Raw genomic sequence first — 15,602 nt, 5'->3', positions numbered from 1 at the left:
ATCTTTTATCTGACTGGTATGCTCGGTTCTCTGACACAGAGCCTACTGCAAAACCCACTGACTTCACTGGAAGGACTCTGACTTCAGTAAGCTTTGGATCAGGCCCTTAGCTTCACTAAGGCAGCAAGTAGGGTTGATGGGAGGCTGGCAGGGGGCAATTCCAACTTGATGGCAGAAAATCAACAGGCTTCTGATCCACCCATGCACTCCTCAGATTTCCTCCAATCTGTCTGTCTCATCTGCATTGCATCATCATGCATTCCAGGCACCAAAATTGTTCCAGTGTCTTGGATTTTTTTTTTTTCAGGATGGTGTCACATCATAGGGGAAGCTGTACAGCTGGAAAACTTTTCTCACCAGGCCACTATCCCCCAACCCCCACACACTCGCACCACACCCAGTACCTTGTATTCTATTAAGCAGTAGTTGAAATCCCAAGCCCTTGGCGCAGTAGGACAGCAGGTTGATCTGTCTGACAAAATATGAACTAACCTGACAGCATTTTCAGGCTGCTGAAAAGTATGCCAGATCCTCAGCTGGCATAAGTCACTGTAGCTCTAGTGACTACACTGGAGTGACATTGATTTACATAAGCTGAATGTCTGTCCCAATGTGCACTCCAGAGCAGATGTGTCCAGTACTGTGCAAGGATTAATAATTCCAGCTTCCAGGGAGTGTGGATGTGTGTTAGACCAGCCCCAATTGGCCGTATGGCCCCAGTTCGCCATCCACTCTTCTCTGCTAGCTGCAGCAGGGCCAGTGCAACCATTTAGACAACTTAGGCGGTCGCCTAGGGTGCTAGGATTTGGGGGGCGCCATTTTCTTTGGCAGTGACCGCGGCGGCCAGATCTTCGGCCACCCCGGTGGCCGCCAGCATTTAGGCGAAGGGAGCTGGGGCAGGGGAGTGCGGGGAGGGCCGCCTGCAGCAAGTAAGGCAGGGGGCGGCGCGCAGGGGAACTCCCTGCCCCAGGTCACCCCTGCCCTGCCTCCTCCCTGAGCACGCCGTGACCGCTTCATTTATCCCACCTACCAGGCTTGCGGTGCCTAAGCTGATTGGTGCCGCAAACCTGGGAGGCAGGAGAAGTGAAGCAGCGATGTTATATTCTGGGGGGAGGCGGGGCAGGGGTGAGCTGGGGCGGGGGGGTGCCTCAGGGTGGAGGCTCGGGGACGGGGGAGGGTGCAAGATGGAAGTTTCGCCTAGGGTATGAAACATCCTTGCACCGGCCCCGGGCTGCAGATGTCGAGACAAATTACAGCTAAGGAAACTGATTGGGGAAGTAAAAGTGAAAGAAAGATCCTACCTTTCCATACTTATTCCAAAGGCGGAAGAGTGTGAATAATGGTTTATTCTCTGGTGTCTTGGGGTGGGTTTTGCCACCCTGCAAACAACAGCAGAAGCCCTTCTGTGTATATATTAAATTAGAGAATTTTAGATCCAGAGACAGGCTCCTCTGCCAGCTTACCACAAATACCCACAACTACTCGTTCTTTACTGTACCTAACACATTTGAAAAGAATCTGGGTCTCATTTCCCACTAAAGCATAAAGAGACATAGCTTAAAATACTGTCTTTGCATCCTATACAATCTTGTTCCAGTCTTCAGTGTTGTATGAGGTGTACATGAAGGCAGAATTTGGTTCTCAATTTGTTTTTTAACATGGGAGGTAGCTTCATTTTAAATACAAGAAAAATGAGGCACAGACTGGTTAAGTGACTTGCCCAAGGTTACACAGCAACTCAGTGGAGGAGACCTGAATAAAACTTAGATCTGCTTATCATGATATAGGGAATCACTGACCTTCTTAAACAACGAGTTGCTTATTAAGAAAATCAGCTACAGATAACCAACCAACCAACCAACCAGGTTTACATACCATTCGAGTACCTGCTTTGTGCCTCTAGTTTTCTGGGAGCTACACCCTGCCTGGAATGCTATACAGCACACAGAGATATCTAATGACTGAATAATATATAGGAAGTAAACATATCTGGTACTGGGCACTGCACTTTAAGAAAAATGTAGACAAATCAGAGGGTTCAGGGGAGCGCAACAAAACTGATGAAAGGTTTAGAAAATCTGACCTGTGAGGAAAGATTTAAAAGAAACTGGCCATGTTTAATCTTGAGAAAAGATGAGTGGGTGGGGAGCTGATAACAGGCTTCAAGTATCTTAAAGGCTCTTATGAAGAAAATGGTAAGCTTAATGTGACCAGATACTCAACAAAATTAATAGTCACAACAAGCGGGAAGAAACACAAGCCTAAATAGGGAAAGAACAGGTCAAAGAATATTTAGGTAGATTACATGTATTCAAGTCAGCAGGACCTGATGAAGTTCATCTTAGCATACTCAGAAAACTAGCTGAAACAATCTCGGGCCCTTTAGCAATTATCTTTGAGAACTCATGAACATTGGGTGAGGTCTCAGAGGACTGGACATAACATACTACCTACCTTTGAAAAGAGGAACAAAGAGAAGTCGGGGAATTATGGACCAGTTAGGCTAATGCTGATACCTAGAAAGATACAGAAACAAATTATTGAACAATCAGTTATAGGATAATAGAGTTATAAGAAATAGGCAACATAGATTTGTCAAGAACAAATCATGCCAAACTAATTTAATTGTCTTCTTTGTCAGGGTTACTGGCATAGTGGATGGGGGAAAATGGTAGACCTGATATATCTTGATTTTTATAAGGTTTTTAACACAGTCCCGCAACACATTTGCATAAGCAAATTAGGGAAATTGGGTCTAGATGAAATTACTATAAGGTGCATGCACAACTGGTTGAAAGATTATTCAAAGAGTAGTTATCAATGGTTTGCAGTCAAACTGGGTAGGCGTATATGGGTAGGATCAGTCCTGGGATCAGTGCTAGTCAGAAAAGGACCTAGGGGTTACAGTGGACAAGAGGCTGGATATGAGTCAATAGTGTGCCCTTGTTGCTAAGAAGGCTAACGGCATTTTGGGCTGTATAAGTAGGGGCATTGCCAGCAGATCGAGGGACGTGATCATTCCCCTCTATTTGGCATTGGTGAGGCCCCATCTGGAGTACTGTGTCCAGATTTGGGCCCCACACTACAAGAAGGATGTGGAAAAATTGGAAAGAGTCCAGGAGAGGGCAACAAAAATGATTTAAGGGGCTAGAGCACATGACTTATGAGTTGAGGCTGAGAGAACTGGGATTGTTTAGTCTGCAGAAAAGAAGAATGAGGGGGGATTTAATAGCTGCTTTCAACTGCCTGAAAGGGGGTTCCATAGAGGATGGATCTAAACTGTTCTCAGTGGTACGTGATGACAGAACAAGGAGTAATGGTCTTAAGTTGCAGTGTGGGAGGTTTAGGTTGGATATTATGAAAAACTTTTTTACTGGGAGGATGATGAAGCACTGGAATGGGTTACCTAGGGAGGTGGTGGAATCTCCTTCCTTAGAGGTTTTTAAGGCCCAGCTTGACAAAGCCCTGGCTGGGATGATTTAGCTGGGAATTGGTCCTGCTTAGAGCAGAGGGTTGGACTAGATGACCTCCTGAGGCCCCTTCCAACCCTGATATTCTACGATTCCTCTCTAGGTCCCTCCAGCTCTACATTTGTATGATTCTGTATCCTTGCATTCTTTTTTCCCTGTCAGACATATGTTCATAGATTCGGAGGCCAGAAGGGACCACTGTGATCACAGAACTTTCCCAGACATTACAATAACATTTTGTTGTTATGGGAAACAAACCAGTAAAAAAAAAAAAAATCATTTGGGCTAACCAGATGTCATTTCCTTCCAGGTCGGGAAGTGGATAACATGGGGCAAATTCATCCAGGTAGGAGGCAGTTCTGTTGGATTCCTATCTTTTATACATCTTCTCCCAGAGCTCATCTCTCTAAATCGCTCTGGTTTATGATATGCCTCAGACTGAAAATTTACACAGACACCTGCTATTTTGGTACTTAGTAAATATTAGTAGTACAATAGCACTCATGAGGGGAAATAAAAAAAAATTGATGTATTTTAAAATCAGTTTAATCTAAATGCTAAAATGTCTTACTCAAAACCATATGGTTATTACATAATACAGGTCAGAACTAAGGTTGTTTGGGTGCCTTAAGTGTGCATTTCCATACCTGAACGTGTTTGGATTGCCTTTAAATGTTATCTTAACTCTGATTGTCTTGGATTTATACCGCTTGACTTGAGGATACATTACAGGAATGTAGTGAGTGTTTTATCCTAAGTTACTGATCTGCACTCTCAACCTTAACTCCATCTTATTGTACATTTTAAAATGTGTGTGTGTAGACTTTAACATAAATACGTCCAACATTCAAACTAGAAGTGGACCCATATTTGCAATTCCATCTTTCCCAAAGGCAAAACAAATCAGGCTACTTATTTAGGACCTGATCCAAATACCCTGGAAATCAGGAAGGAGACTTTCCTGGACATTGGATCAAACCATATTGTAGAAGCTGTAAACAAAATGTCCTCACTATATTTCTGGTTTTGTAGGTGATTTTGACCTATTGGATAGCACAGGCCAAACTCCCTTAGGTAAGGAAAAGAAACAAGGATGTTTTATTTATTTATTTTTGCTCTGTTCTAAAGGAATAACCCAGCTTTCTCTCCTGCCAGCTGGAAATTATTTTTCAGATCAGTTCTAATTATAGTGCCTCACTTGGTTGTGTGTTACTTTTAGCAGCATTATGAAGATCTATTCATCAACTGAATGCTACAGTCTAACAAGGATATAATTATAAATTATATTTACTACTGTAACAATAATTACTGAATAGTGTTGAAGAAACCCAACCTTGTGATTTAGTAGCTATTTCTGCAGAGAACTGGGAGCTGGTGTGCAACAATATCGTACTGAAATTCACCAAGTAATGGTATGCTCACAAAAGAATGCACTGATTAAATAGCTGCATTTGGTTCCATTTATGGATGAATTACATGACTATAAAATAAGGTCAGTGCCATTGACATGATGAGCTGCCTAACAAAATTGCTCTAAAAATGAAAAATACTGAGCAGCAGAAAATCCTCATGCAGAAGCTGAAATTGTAATCAATTCTGATCTGTTGAGGTTCAATCCAAACAGAAGAAAACATAATGGCTCAATAAATAGAAAGCATTCTACAGTTCTGGCTTGCTGGGCATTCAGAAAAGAATTCAATGCACCCACATGCACTGGTCTAATTTTTCAGTGATGTCACAAGAGCTACTGCTCTGGAAGAGCCATGTGCTGGTAGAGTGTTCTGGGTAATTGGAGATGTGAACAAGCATGTTAGCTATCCTTCTTGGCTTCAGAATCCTCCTCTTAAATACTTCCACAACTGCAGTCTTTGGACTGAAGCTAAGATTTAAGTTACGAAGTTGTCAGGCCAGGAACTGTGTGGTAATGATCCAGTCAGTAAAGGAAGATGTTTCCTGTGGTTTGGTTTGGCAATAGCATTTTCCTTGTGACCTACTTTATATGATGCTTCTATCCACTCCAGATGTAGGGGACATCAGCAGAAACTGCACAGAGGATGGCTGGTCTGAACCTTTCCCTCATTATTATGATGCCTGCGGGTTTGATGAAAATGAAACGGAGTCTGAAAATCAGGTAGGAACCCTTCAAAATGAGGAGCAAGTGAAAAACAGTGCACACATGTTAATTGTATGGTTCAGGGCTGAGCCATATGACATCCATATTATTCATGTTATTCATATCCATAAATATGAGTTCAAAAGAGGTAGGGCTTTGCTTGTATTCTAGCATTATACTGCATATTTCCATACTATTAATACATACCGCTTATGCAGCATGTAGCTCTTATAAACATTAGTTTATTAATCCTTATAGCTACTACGGCATATAGTCTGCCATAAAATAAGCTGCTATGCCTTTGAACAACCTAGGAAGTAGTCAGTGCAATTGCAAAATTCTAGTTTTCAGTCACCTCAGTAAGGCACTAACACCACAGACAGGGCCAAACCTACGCTAACCCTGGTCATTATACATGGCGTGGGAGAAGTAAATGAAAACATCATGTGTGAGCCCAGTCCCATTCGTGTTTCTCATCCAAGCAGTCCTATTAAGAGCTGAGGTGAGTGGAATTACTCCCCTGAGTGAGGTGAGCAAGATCTGGCCCTACGTGACAGTAATATTGGTGACCATGTGTTTGTTTCTCAAGGATTACTACTACCTCTCCGTGAAGGCTCTGTACACAGTGGGATACAGCACGTCCCTTGTATCCCTCACCACAGCAATGGTTATTCTGTGTCGTTTCAGGTGAGTCACCAGGAATGAGTTATCGCTCATCTCTGTAGAGGGGACAAAATATCAAGGCCCAGGGGACCGAAAAAAAGCAAGTCCTCGACCTCAGAAGTTACCAAAATAAGATGCAAGCATCCCTTAAAAATCAGATCTTTCCAACGGGCAGTGTCATTGAGTCTTGGTTTTGTTCATATTTCAGTGCACATGGGATTGGAATTTCCAAAGCACTCAGCATTGGCCTAATTCTGATCAATCTTAAGTACTTATCTGGCCTCTATTACCATAGTATCTGAACACTTCGTGATCTTTAAGATATTTATCTTCACAATATCCCTGGGAAATTGGACAGTGCTATCATACCCATTTTACAGATGGGAAAAGGAAGCACAGAGAAACGTAATAACTTACCTTAGGTTACCATCCTTCCTCTCCCAAATCACTGATTAATGAAATCTTGCAGTCAATGGTAAAATGGCCTACCTCTGTTCCCAGTAAGGTAAATGGGACTATTACCATCGACTTCAATGTGAGTAGTTAGGTTGAGCACGTTTGAAGGTGTCACCCGTGAAATCTTCATGGAAAGTTCTGTAGGAACCAACTTTCACACCTGTGTACTCACTATCCAGGAAAATTAAGCACAGACATTATCAAGGTTCTGATGAGTATCATCCCTTAAACCAGGAAAGCAAAATTCCCCTCTGTCTAAAAACCTAAACCTACAATGCAAAGGTTAAAAATGGAATCAAAATTTTGGCTAAAATTCAATAAGAGATGCCAGCATTAGAGCAAATACATTTAAAAATCTTCCATAGACATAAAATATTTTTTGTCACACAATGCACAGTTAGCTGGTAGAATTCATTGCCATATAATATCATCAAGACCATGAGATCAGTAAGATATAAAAAAATGCTGAGGTCTCCCAGTCCCATGGAAAGCACAGAATACTGTTTCCTGAGTTGCTGGATTGGCTGAGATCACAAATGTTCAGACGTGAAACAACCAGTCTTGATGTTGTATTCTTAAGAGAGAAATCAATCATCCACCCGCCAGCACCATTTCCTCTCTTCTCTTCCTAGGAAGCTTCACTGCACTCGGAACTTTATTCACATGAACCTCTTTATTTCATTTATTCTACGAGCAATATCAGTCTTCATCAAAGATGGGATTTTGTATGCAGAACAGGAAAGCAACCATTGTTTTATATCTACTGTAAGTAGAACCAAAGTTGGCGTCCATTGTTTTTCTCTAAGAAGATAATGATTGTTAAATATTTGTATTAATAGTTGAATTGGTCCTTTTTTGAGCAGGGGTTTGGACTAGATGACCTCCTGAGGTCTCTTCCGACCCTGATCTTCTATGATTCTATTGCAGTTGCTCCTGGACGCGCCACTTGAGATCTGTCCTTCATTGTCCTTGACTCATACAAATGCATAGTAAGAGAAAATCCAAACCTGTATCATGATCAGCTTCCAGTGTAACAGCACATAACACAATAATGTCTTGGTCCATGACTGGGGCTCCTAGGCGCTACAAATAATAACATACGTAATTTTAGAGTCCTGTGGCACCTTATAGACTAACAGAAGTATTGGAACATAAGCTTTCGTGGGTGAATACTCACTTTGTCAGATGAAAACTTATGCTCCAATACTTCTGCTAGTCTATAAGGTGCCACAGGACTCTTTGTCACTTTTTACAGATCCAGACTAACATGGCTACCCCTCTAAAACTTGACAAGTAATTTTATTAACAATAAACAATGAGAGAAAGGGATGTCATATAAAAACAGAGTGATGGTGGTTTGCAGACGTCCTGTTGCTTCCATGATGCGAGACCTTTTTGGCTGGTTTTGCTTATTAACCTTATTGTTATTCACACACCCGTATTGTGAGTTTGGGTTCTGGAATAGGAGTGTGGTAAGGAGGGAAGGCAGAAGGTGAACAGCTAAAGGAAAAACAAAGGGAAGAGAATGAGTTCAAGGCAGTTTGAGAGGAGGCAGGAATAAAAGAGAAAGAGGAGCCTGGAGTGAACTATGAGGGAGGGAGTTGGAGTAATCAGCCAATCATCACAAGGGAGATGGCTATTAGCCAGGATGGGCAGGGATGGTGTCCCTAGCTTCTGTTTGCCGGAAGCTGGGAATGAGTGACAGGGGATAGATCACATGATGATTCCCTGTTCTGTTCATTCCGTCTGGGGCACCTGGCATTGGCCACTGTCAGAAGACAGGATACTGGGCTAGATGGCCCTTTGGTCTGACCCAGTAGGACCATTCTTATGTCCAGAATTAAGACTAAAAAGCATAGTCTGGTGCCATCAGCAGAGCCGAGAATTCACTGCTGTAGCTCAAGCCTTGCTCCATCCAGGCAGTTTCTACATTCCCCAAGCCTGGATGGCTAGAAGAGGATGGGGCTGAGGGGCACAAGAGACCAAGTGCCCCTGGACCTCGGATGTGGGGGGTCTTTTTTGAACATATCTGGGTTGGGGAAGAAAGAAGATTGTTCTAATAGACACTTAAAAATATCCTAGAACTTCAAACTGTGGCCGTAATCAGGACAGGGTGAGCGGGGCAGCTGCCAGGGCGCAAAGCCATAGGGGCAGAGAAAGATGGGGGTGCAGTAGGAGATGCAAATATACTTGATTTGCCCTGGGTGCTAAAATGCCTAGTTATGACTCTGCTTCTGTAGACTACCCCAGTAAAGTTCACTTAGTGAGGATAGCTCTTTTGCTTCTGCGCAGCAGCATAGATCCATGCCTAATGCTGGCACTGCAGTGCCATGCTGTAGGGGTCACTGAATGGTGTGTAACAATAAAATATATACAGATATATTTAAAAAATATATCAAAACTTTTTTGAACCTCAGGAAAAGTTCAGTTTGTTTGGCTCGATTTTATGGGTAACTATTGATCTGGTTCTTACTTTATCCAAACCCATCATCATTCTGATGAACATCTAGATGAGTTACTAAACTGAGGTCTCTCTTGCCTATCTAGTTATGATGTAAAGTCCCATGATTTTTTTCCAAAGGAAGAGAGTGTTACTCTATTTTCTTCGTCAGCCTTTTCTTTCTCGCTTAAACAGATTCCAGCTTCTAAGAGTATGTCTATACTTTGAGCTGGCGGTGTAATTTCCAGCTCAGAGACACTAGATCAGATTGAATTTGACAAATGGTTTTGGTTGAAAAAAATTTTTTAGAGAGATTAAACATTTTGTTTTGACCATTTCCTTTTGAAACGTTTTGTTTGGACTTGTTGACTCAAAATGTCATTTCAAATTAATTTTTGGCTAATTAAAAAAAATGGCAAAAAAAGGAGGGGAAACCACCATAGATGTCCAGTTAAAAATGAAATGCTCAACCAAAAAATTAACAGCATAGTTTTGAGGCCACTGAAAACATTTTGAGTTGGCTGAAAGAGTTATGCTTATGAAAGAGTTGCATTTTTGCATTTGGTGAAAACTTTGTGAAAAAAAGTTTTTGGTTCCTATCAAACCAGAATTGTTTTTTTTTTAAATTTGATTCAGCCCTCCCGAACCAAAAATCCATTAACTCAGCCCTACTTGAGTAGTTGCAAAGTTTCCATGAACTTCAAATCACAAGTGGTGAGTCCCACAGATCTACATTCTGGTGACCACATCTTTGGCTGACATAAATGGGTGTAGCACCATTGAAGTGAATGAAGCTATTCCAATTCACACTAGCTGAGGATGTGTCCAGAGGTTGAAGTGTAAATGGGAGGCAACCAGATGTCTTCTCCTCCCCAAGATCCAGGGATGAGCTTCCAGTTTTCAAGGCTATTCTGTGATGTCGTTTTGTGAGTGGGCGATGTTGAAGGTTCAATACCATCTTGTTGACATGCAACATTGCAAAGACAAGTCTGCCCAACACAATGTCTGTGTAGGGTTCAGCAGACTCCAGCAGAGTTTGACAGAGTGGATTTGTAGTTTTGTCTAAAACTTTTCCCCATTTGCTTTGCATGGTAAATCATTCAGCTTTCTTCACACTTATCCTCACTTTTCATTTCCTGGTACTGAGTGACAGCTTCCACCAAATTGCAGTGAAGTAAAATTCTGAACTTTGCACAGTAGGGTGCATCCTTTATGAGCCTCTTAGCAATCTCAGGCCTTTCCACACTTTTTCTTCTATTTAATACCCTTCCTTAGATTTCTCTATACAAAACTAGATTCTTTTTCTTCCTGCACTTAAGGCATGGAGGACTGTAATCTAGCAATTAGCTGCCATTGTCGGCATGCACCTTACTACTAGTAGAAAGTCTTAAGCTTCCTGAAAGCACTCATAAAATACCACCTACCTGCAAAAAATGGTTTTCTGCCCTTTAGAGCTACACTCTTTAAGTGGCTTCTAATGGTTTTCATAAACTCTTTAGATGAATGTATTATAAAATAAAAGGCCAGATTGTTTTACTTGTTGTTAGAGGATTTCGGGATCTGTGTCTAGTTCTCGTATCCCCGTAAACAGGGGTGAAACAGCAAAATAACTTTATTTGTGCTCTTTTTTTTGTAGGTGGAATGCAAAGCAGTGATGATCTTTTTCCACTATTGCGTCATGTCCAACTATTTCTGGCTGTTCATTGAGGGATTGTACCTTTTCACCTTACTGGTGGAGACCTTTTTCCCAGAGAGGAGATATTTTTATTGGTACACCATCATCGGCTGGGGTGAGTGGCATTTCTTACATGGACTTTGTTTATTTTTAACCCTAATGCATGCGAAAGACTTTACTCCCCCTACTTTTTTCTTGAAATGAGGAGTTGACTGAGAACAAGCAAATGAGTGTAATCAAAGCAGAAGCCACCTGGTATTTTCAATCACCAACTCCAGGCACTTGCATTTCTGTTCTTTTCATGTGTTTGTGTGTACAAGTGTGTGTGACATGTAGTCTAAATGGAGGGCTTCCTTACCTCCCACCCCAAAGCCCCAGCATCACAACCATCTTCCTTGCCCAATTTGAGATGAATGAGACCTCCTTTTGGGGTCCTCAGCAGTGCTCATAGGCAAGTCATGTGGTTGGCTGGAGAACCATGTAGACCCAAGAGTCTTTCTTTCTGAAGAAAACCAACATGCCTCTTGTAGCAGTCCAAGAAGTGTTTTAATAGTCAAAAAAGAAGCAAACCAAACCACTCCCACTTCTCCATTATACGTGGAATAACTGAGGTAAGGTTTTTTTTGCCTCGCACTGGTATTACAGATATCAGTATTGCCATTATAAATCAAACTGCTTCTTGTCTCCCAGTCTAGCCAGACCTGCATTAAAATAAGGAGGATTTTGCATCATTGGCAATCATACTGTTTCCTTTAGAGGATTTCTCCTTGCAAGAAGAGCTGTTGATGTTCTTAATAGGAAGTCTTCTGCTTATACAAATCAAAAATAGCAGCTCTGACCCATTCCTTGAGGCTTCAGTCATGTCTGAAAGCTGATGGCTGAGTGGAAAGCAGTCCAAGTAAGGCCTGCTTCGCAATGCAGGGATGGATAGGTAAATAAGAGCTGGTTATCTTGGAAAGAAACAAACTGTGCTTTAGAGAATCCTATGATTATATGCAATGTGCTTATTTTGGATGTGAAACTTCTGGGACCGAATTCATCTTTCATGCATGTTAACCAGACAGTATGTAACTGACATTTTGGCAAAGAATCCAAGATGCCAGACACAAGAGAAACCTTTTATTGCAGCTGCTTGTCTCAGGTTTAATCGCATATTCTCAAGGTTAGGCCCAATGTTTTATGTTTTGTAAAACATGTTCCCTTCAAAACTGATCATGGATAAAAATAACTTCTTAGAGTAATTTAAAAAACAGCAAAGAAATCTGAAAATGTTTACAACTCTGGTTCTTCCAGTTTGTATTATTCTAGCACCTACAAGTCCCAACTGGGTTCAGGGATCCATTGTGCTAGGCTCCATATATACACATAAGAGACAGCTCCAGGTATGGAACTCGTCCATGCTAAACAGACAAAGAGTGGGAGAGGAAACAGAGTCACAGAATGATGAAGTGAGAAAGCCAGGTATAGAACTCTGGTCTTTGCAATGCTAAACCAGAGCCCTAAAAACTCATAGAATATCAGGATTGGATGGGACCTCAGGAGGTCATCTAGACCAACCCCCTGGCTCAAGGCAGGACCAATTCCCAATGAAATCATCCCAGCCAGGGCTTTGTCAAGCCTGACCTAAAAAACCTCTAAGGAAGGAGATTTTACCATCTCCCTAGGTACCCATTCCAGTGTTTCACCACTCTCTGAGTGAAAAAGTTTTTCCTAATATCCAACCTAAACCTCCCCCACTACAACTTGAGACCATTACTCCTTGTTCTGTCATCTGCCACCACTGAGAACAGTCTAGATCCATCCTTTTTGGAACCCCCTTTCAGGTAGTTGAAAGCAGCTATCAAATCCCCCCTCATTCTCTTCTGCAGACTAAACAATCCCACTTCCCTCAGCCTCAACTCATAAGTCATGTGCTCCAGCCCCCTAATCATTTTTGTTGCCCTCCGCTGGACTCTTTCCAATTTTTCCACATCTTTCTTGTAGTGTGGGGCCCAAAACTGGACACAGTACTCCAGATGAGGCCTTACCAATGTCGAATAGAGGGGAATGATCACGTCCCTCAATCTGCTGGCAATGCCCCTACTTATACAGCCAAAATGCCATTAGCCTTCTTGGCAACAAGGGCACACTGTTGACTCATATCCAGCTTCTCGTCCACTGTAACCCCTAGGTCCTTTTCTGCAGAACTGCTTCCTAGCCATTCGGTCCCTAGTCTGTAACAGTGAATGGGATTCTTCCGTCCTAAGTGCAGGACTCTGCACTTGTCCTTGTTGAACCTCATGAGGTTTCTTTTGGCCCAGTCCTCTAATTTGTCTAGGTCCCTCTGTATCCTATTCCTACCCTCCAGCGTATCTACCACTCAACAACACTGCTTCTCATCTAATCTGAAAGAGCAGGACTCTGTGCCTAGGTGGCGCCCACTGAGTTTAATGAAACTCCTTGCAGGCGTAAAGCTCCATCCCCACAGAGCTGAGTGCAGGATCTTTTGGCCTATGTCTGTTAGCGCATCTGAATATAGTGTTAAATATGAGAAAAAGATAAGATAGCATACAGACATAGTGAAAAAGGGATTGTCAGGCTATATCATTAAAGAACTACATATATGTGTTTACCAGTCCATAGTGCAACCCTCTCTCGGGTGAATATTTGATTTCAGGATCATAAATTCCCCAGAGCAAAAGATGTCCAACACTTCAAGGTGCAGGGGGCTGCATGCATAGGAGTTGAAGGATGGTCCACACTCTGCAGGGCTGAGGCCTTCACCAGTGTTTTGGAGGGCCCCGAGTGCATTGTCAGCACTCAGCACAAAATTAATGACAAGTATAAATGTGGATGCTTTTCTGAACTATTCAGTCCTCTTAGCCCTGCAAAATAGGACTGGTGATTTCAGGAGAGAGCCTATCTTCTCATGAGATTTGTTGTAATTTCTGCTCTTGATAAGGGAAGAAATTCTCTCTGCAAGAATAGGCCTTTCAGTGGCATTTTGATGATACCTTTATTCTGATCTTGCCTGGAACCTGGAAGGCAGAAGCATGCAGGGGAGGAAATGATAAAAGGAGATGACATAACTTTTTCCTGGTGTGCATGTGTGTGTTCTTATTACAGGTGATCCCAGATCAGAACAGCCTTATACAATACAGAAGCAGGGAAGTGCACAGGAATTTAAATTTGACCCCTGTTGAAGGGGCACATAGAACACACACATATTATATGCATTAAACCATATCAACACTCGCACAAACACCATATGTGTGGAAACAAACAGCAGTATACTCATCATTTCAATGCAAATCCATGTGTCATGGAGCTAGGTCAATAGATGAATCCACAAGTACTTGGCTACAGTGGGATCACTGAGCTTCTCTGGCCAGATCAGGGGCAGAGAGGAAGCTCTTGGGGCTTGAAGAGCTTGTGCTCTCGCTCCCCTCTTCAGTCTCACAGCTGGAGGAGCTGTCAGCTCCCGCCATGGCCTCAGGGCCTGCGCCACTGCTTGCCCCCGCCCTTGTGTATGCCCCCGTATGGAAGCAATGTTTGGATTACATTTGCAATTGATACGTTGGTCCCGATTCTGATCTCACACCTACTTTTCATTGTTGTAGCTCCACGAACTTTTTTTTAATAACTTCTGATTTACGCCATTGTAAGCAAGAGACACAGCAGACCAGTTTGATCCACTCATGCTTACACTTTCATCAGATCTTCATTTTTAATGTAATGTTTTGGTTTGAAATTTTAGAAACATCCATTATACACCCAAGATCCTTGGTCTTTCATAAGATTGAGAATATTAAAATTGGATTCAGCTTAACACATTTTATTTCCTCTCCCCAGAACATTTTTTTTGTTGCTGTTCAATCTCTCCCCATTTTAATTTTTGAGAATATCTGGATATGTTCTTCTTTAACAGAGCTCTGCTTTGCTCAACCAAATATGTGTAGAAAGTGGTATTCTCAATTTTAGTAGCTTCAAGACAGGACCTGAGAAGATTAATTCTACTTATTAACGAAAGTGACACCAACTCAGCTTTGCAAAATGTATGAAGCTTACTTGCGGCTCTCAGTCTCACCTTCTGCTAGACCCTAAAGTTATCTACGTCCTTGTGGTTTCTGTCAGTCTCTCTCCTTAATCTTCCCACCAGGGGTTGAATCTTTCATTTGCCCCATTTCAGAAATACAGTGCATGCCATTAAAACTCAACATTTGCCTCTGGGCAGCAGTTGCATACCAGAGCATCTCTAAGTATAGGAAACCTGGCTTATTTCCAGTGTTTTGTGTGGTGATTGAACAATATCAACAGCACAACAATCTAATACTACACCATTCTATGATATTGGCCTAAAACACTATAGACCCCTCCATGTCGTCATTTATACTCATGAAACCTCACTGAAGTCAACTCACCCTCTCTGGTTTCGGACTTGAAGTCCTTACTCGCATGCCAGATCCTTACAGAGTAAGGACTGCTACATTCATTTCTAGAACAATCCTGTTGTAAGCTGTAGGGTTTGGGGTCATTCCTAGCAGCATTTTTCCCTATAAGCCATTGAAACATAAAACCTCCGTGGAGAAAGATTGTGCGTCAAATGGAATCGATATGTGATCTGCAAATAAGAGCAATAAATAACAATAAACAAATAATTATTTCTCTCTCTTGTCTTTTGTAGGCACCCCAACAATTTGTGTCACTGTCTGGGCTGTGCTGAGACATCACTTTGATGATACTGGGTAGGTACCATTGGGTGAGAAACTCTCCAGTGACCTCATTTTCAAGTGAAATACAGAAGGG

The 15,602-nt window shown here is 42.1% G+C and overlaps 1 protein-coding gene across 10 annotated transcripts in view; it reads left to right on the top strand.

Annotated features, from left to right (window-relative positions):
• The window catches only part of ADCYAP1R1 (ADCYAP receptor type I), a 204,523-nt gene that overhangs the window by 142,076 nt on the left and 46,845 nt on the right, over positions 1-15,602 (top strand). For 8 of the 10 annotated variants that reach the window (XM_030549961.1, XM_030549955.1, XM_030549963.1 and 5 more), the window contains exons 5-11: positions 3,781-3,816; positions 4,503-4,544; positions 5,492-5,601; positions 6,173-6,270; positions 7,335-7,467; positions 10,779-10,932; positions 15,481-15,541. In XM_030549961.1, coding sequence (XP_030405821.1) covers positions 3,781-3,816; positions 4,503-4,544; positions 5,492-5,601; positions 6,173-6,270; positions 7,335-7,467; positions 10,779-10,932; positions 15,481-15,541 — 634 coding nt within the window. The remainder of the gene's footprint in view (positions 1-3,780; positions 3,817-4,502; positions 4,545-5,491; positions 5,602-6,172; positions 6,271-7,334; positions 7,468-10,778; positions 10,933-15,480; positions 15,542-15,602) is intronic. The other 2 variants (XM_030549959.1, XM_030549962.1) reach the window with 1 other exon arrangement.

The sequence above is a fragment of the Gopherus evgoodei genome, chromosome 2, assembly GCF_007399415.2.
Source record: "Gopherus evgoodei ecotype Sinaloan lineage chromosome 2, rGopEvg1_v1.p, whole genome shotgun sequence".
NCBI lineage: Eukaryota > Metazoa > Chordata > Testudines > Testudinidae > Gopherus > Gopherus evgoodei.
Note: the sequence above shows the minus strand (reverse complement) of the source record. Positions and strands in the feature narration are given on the sequence as shown.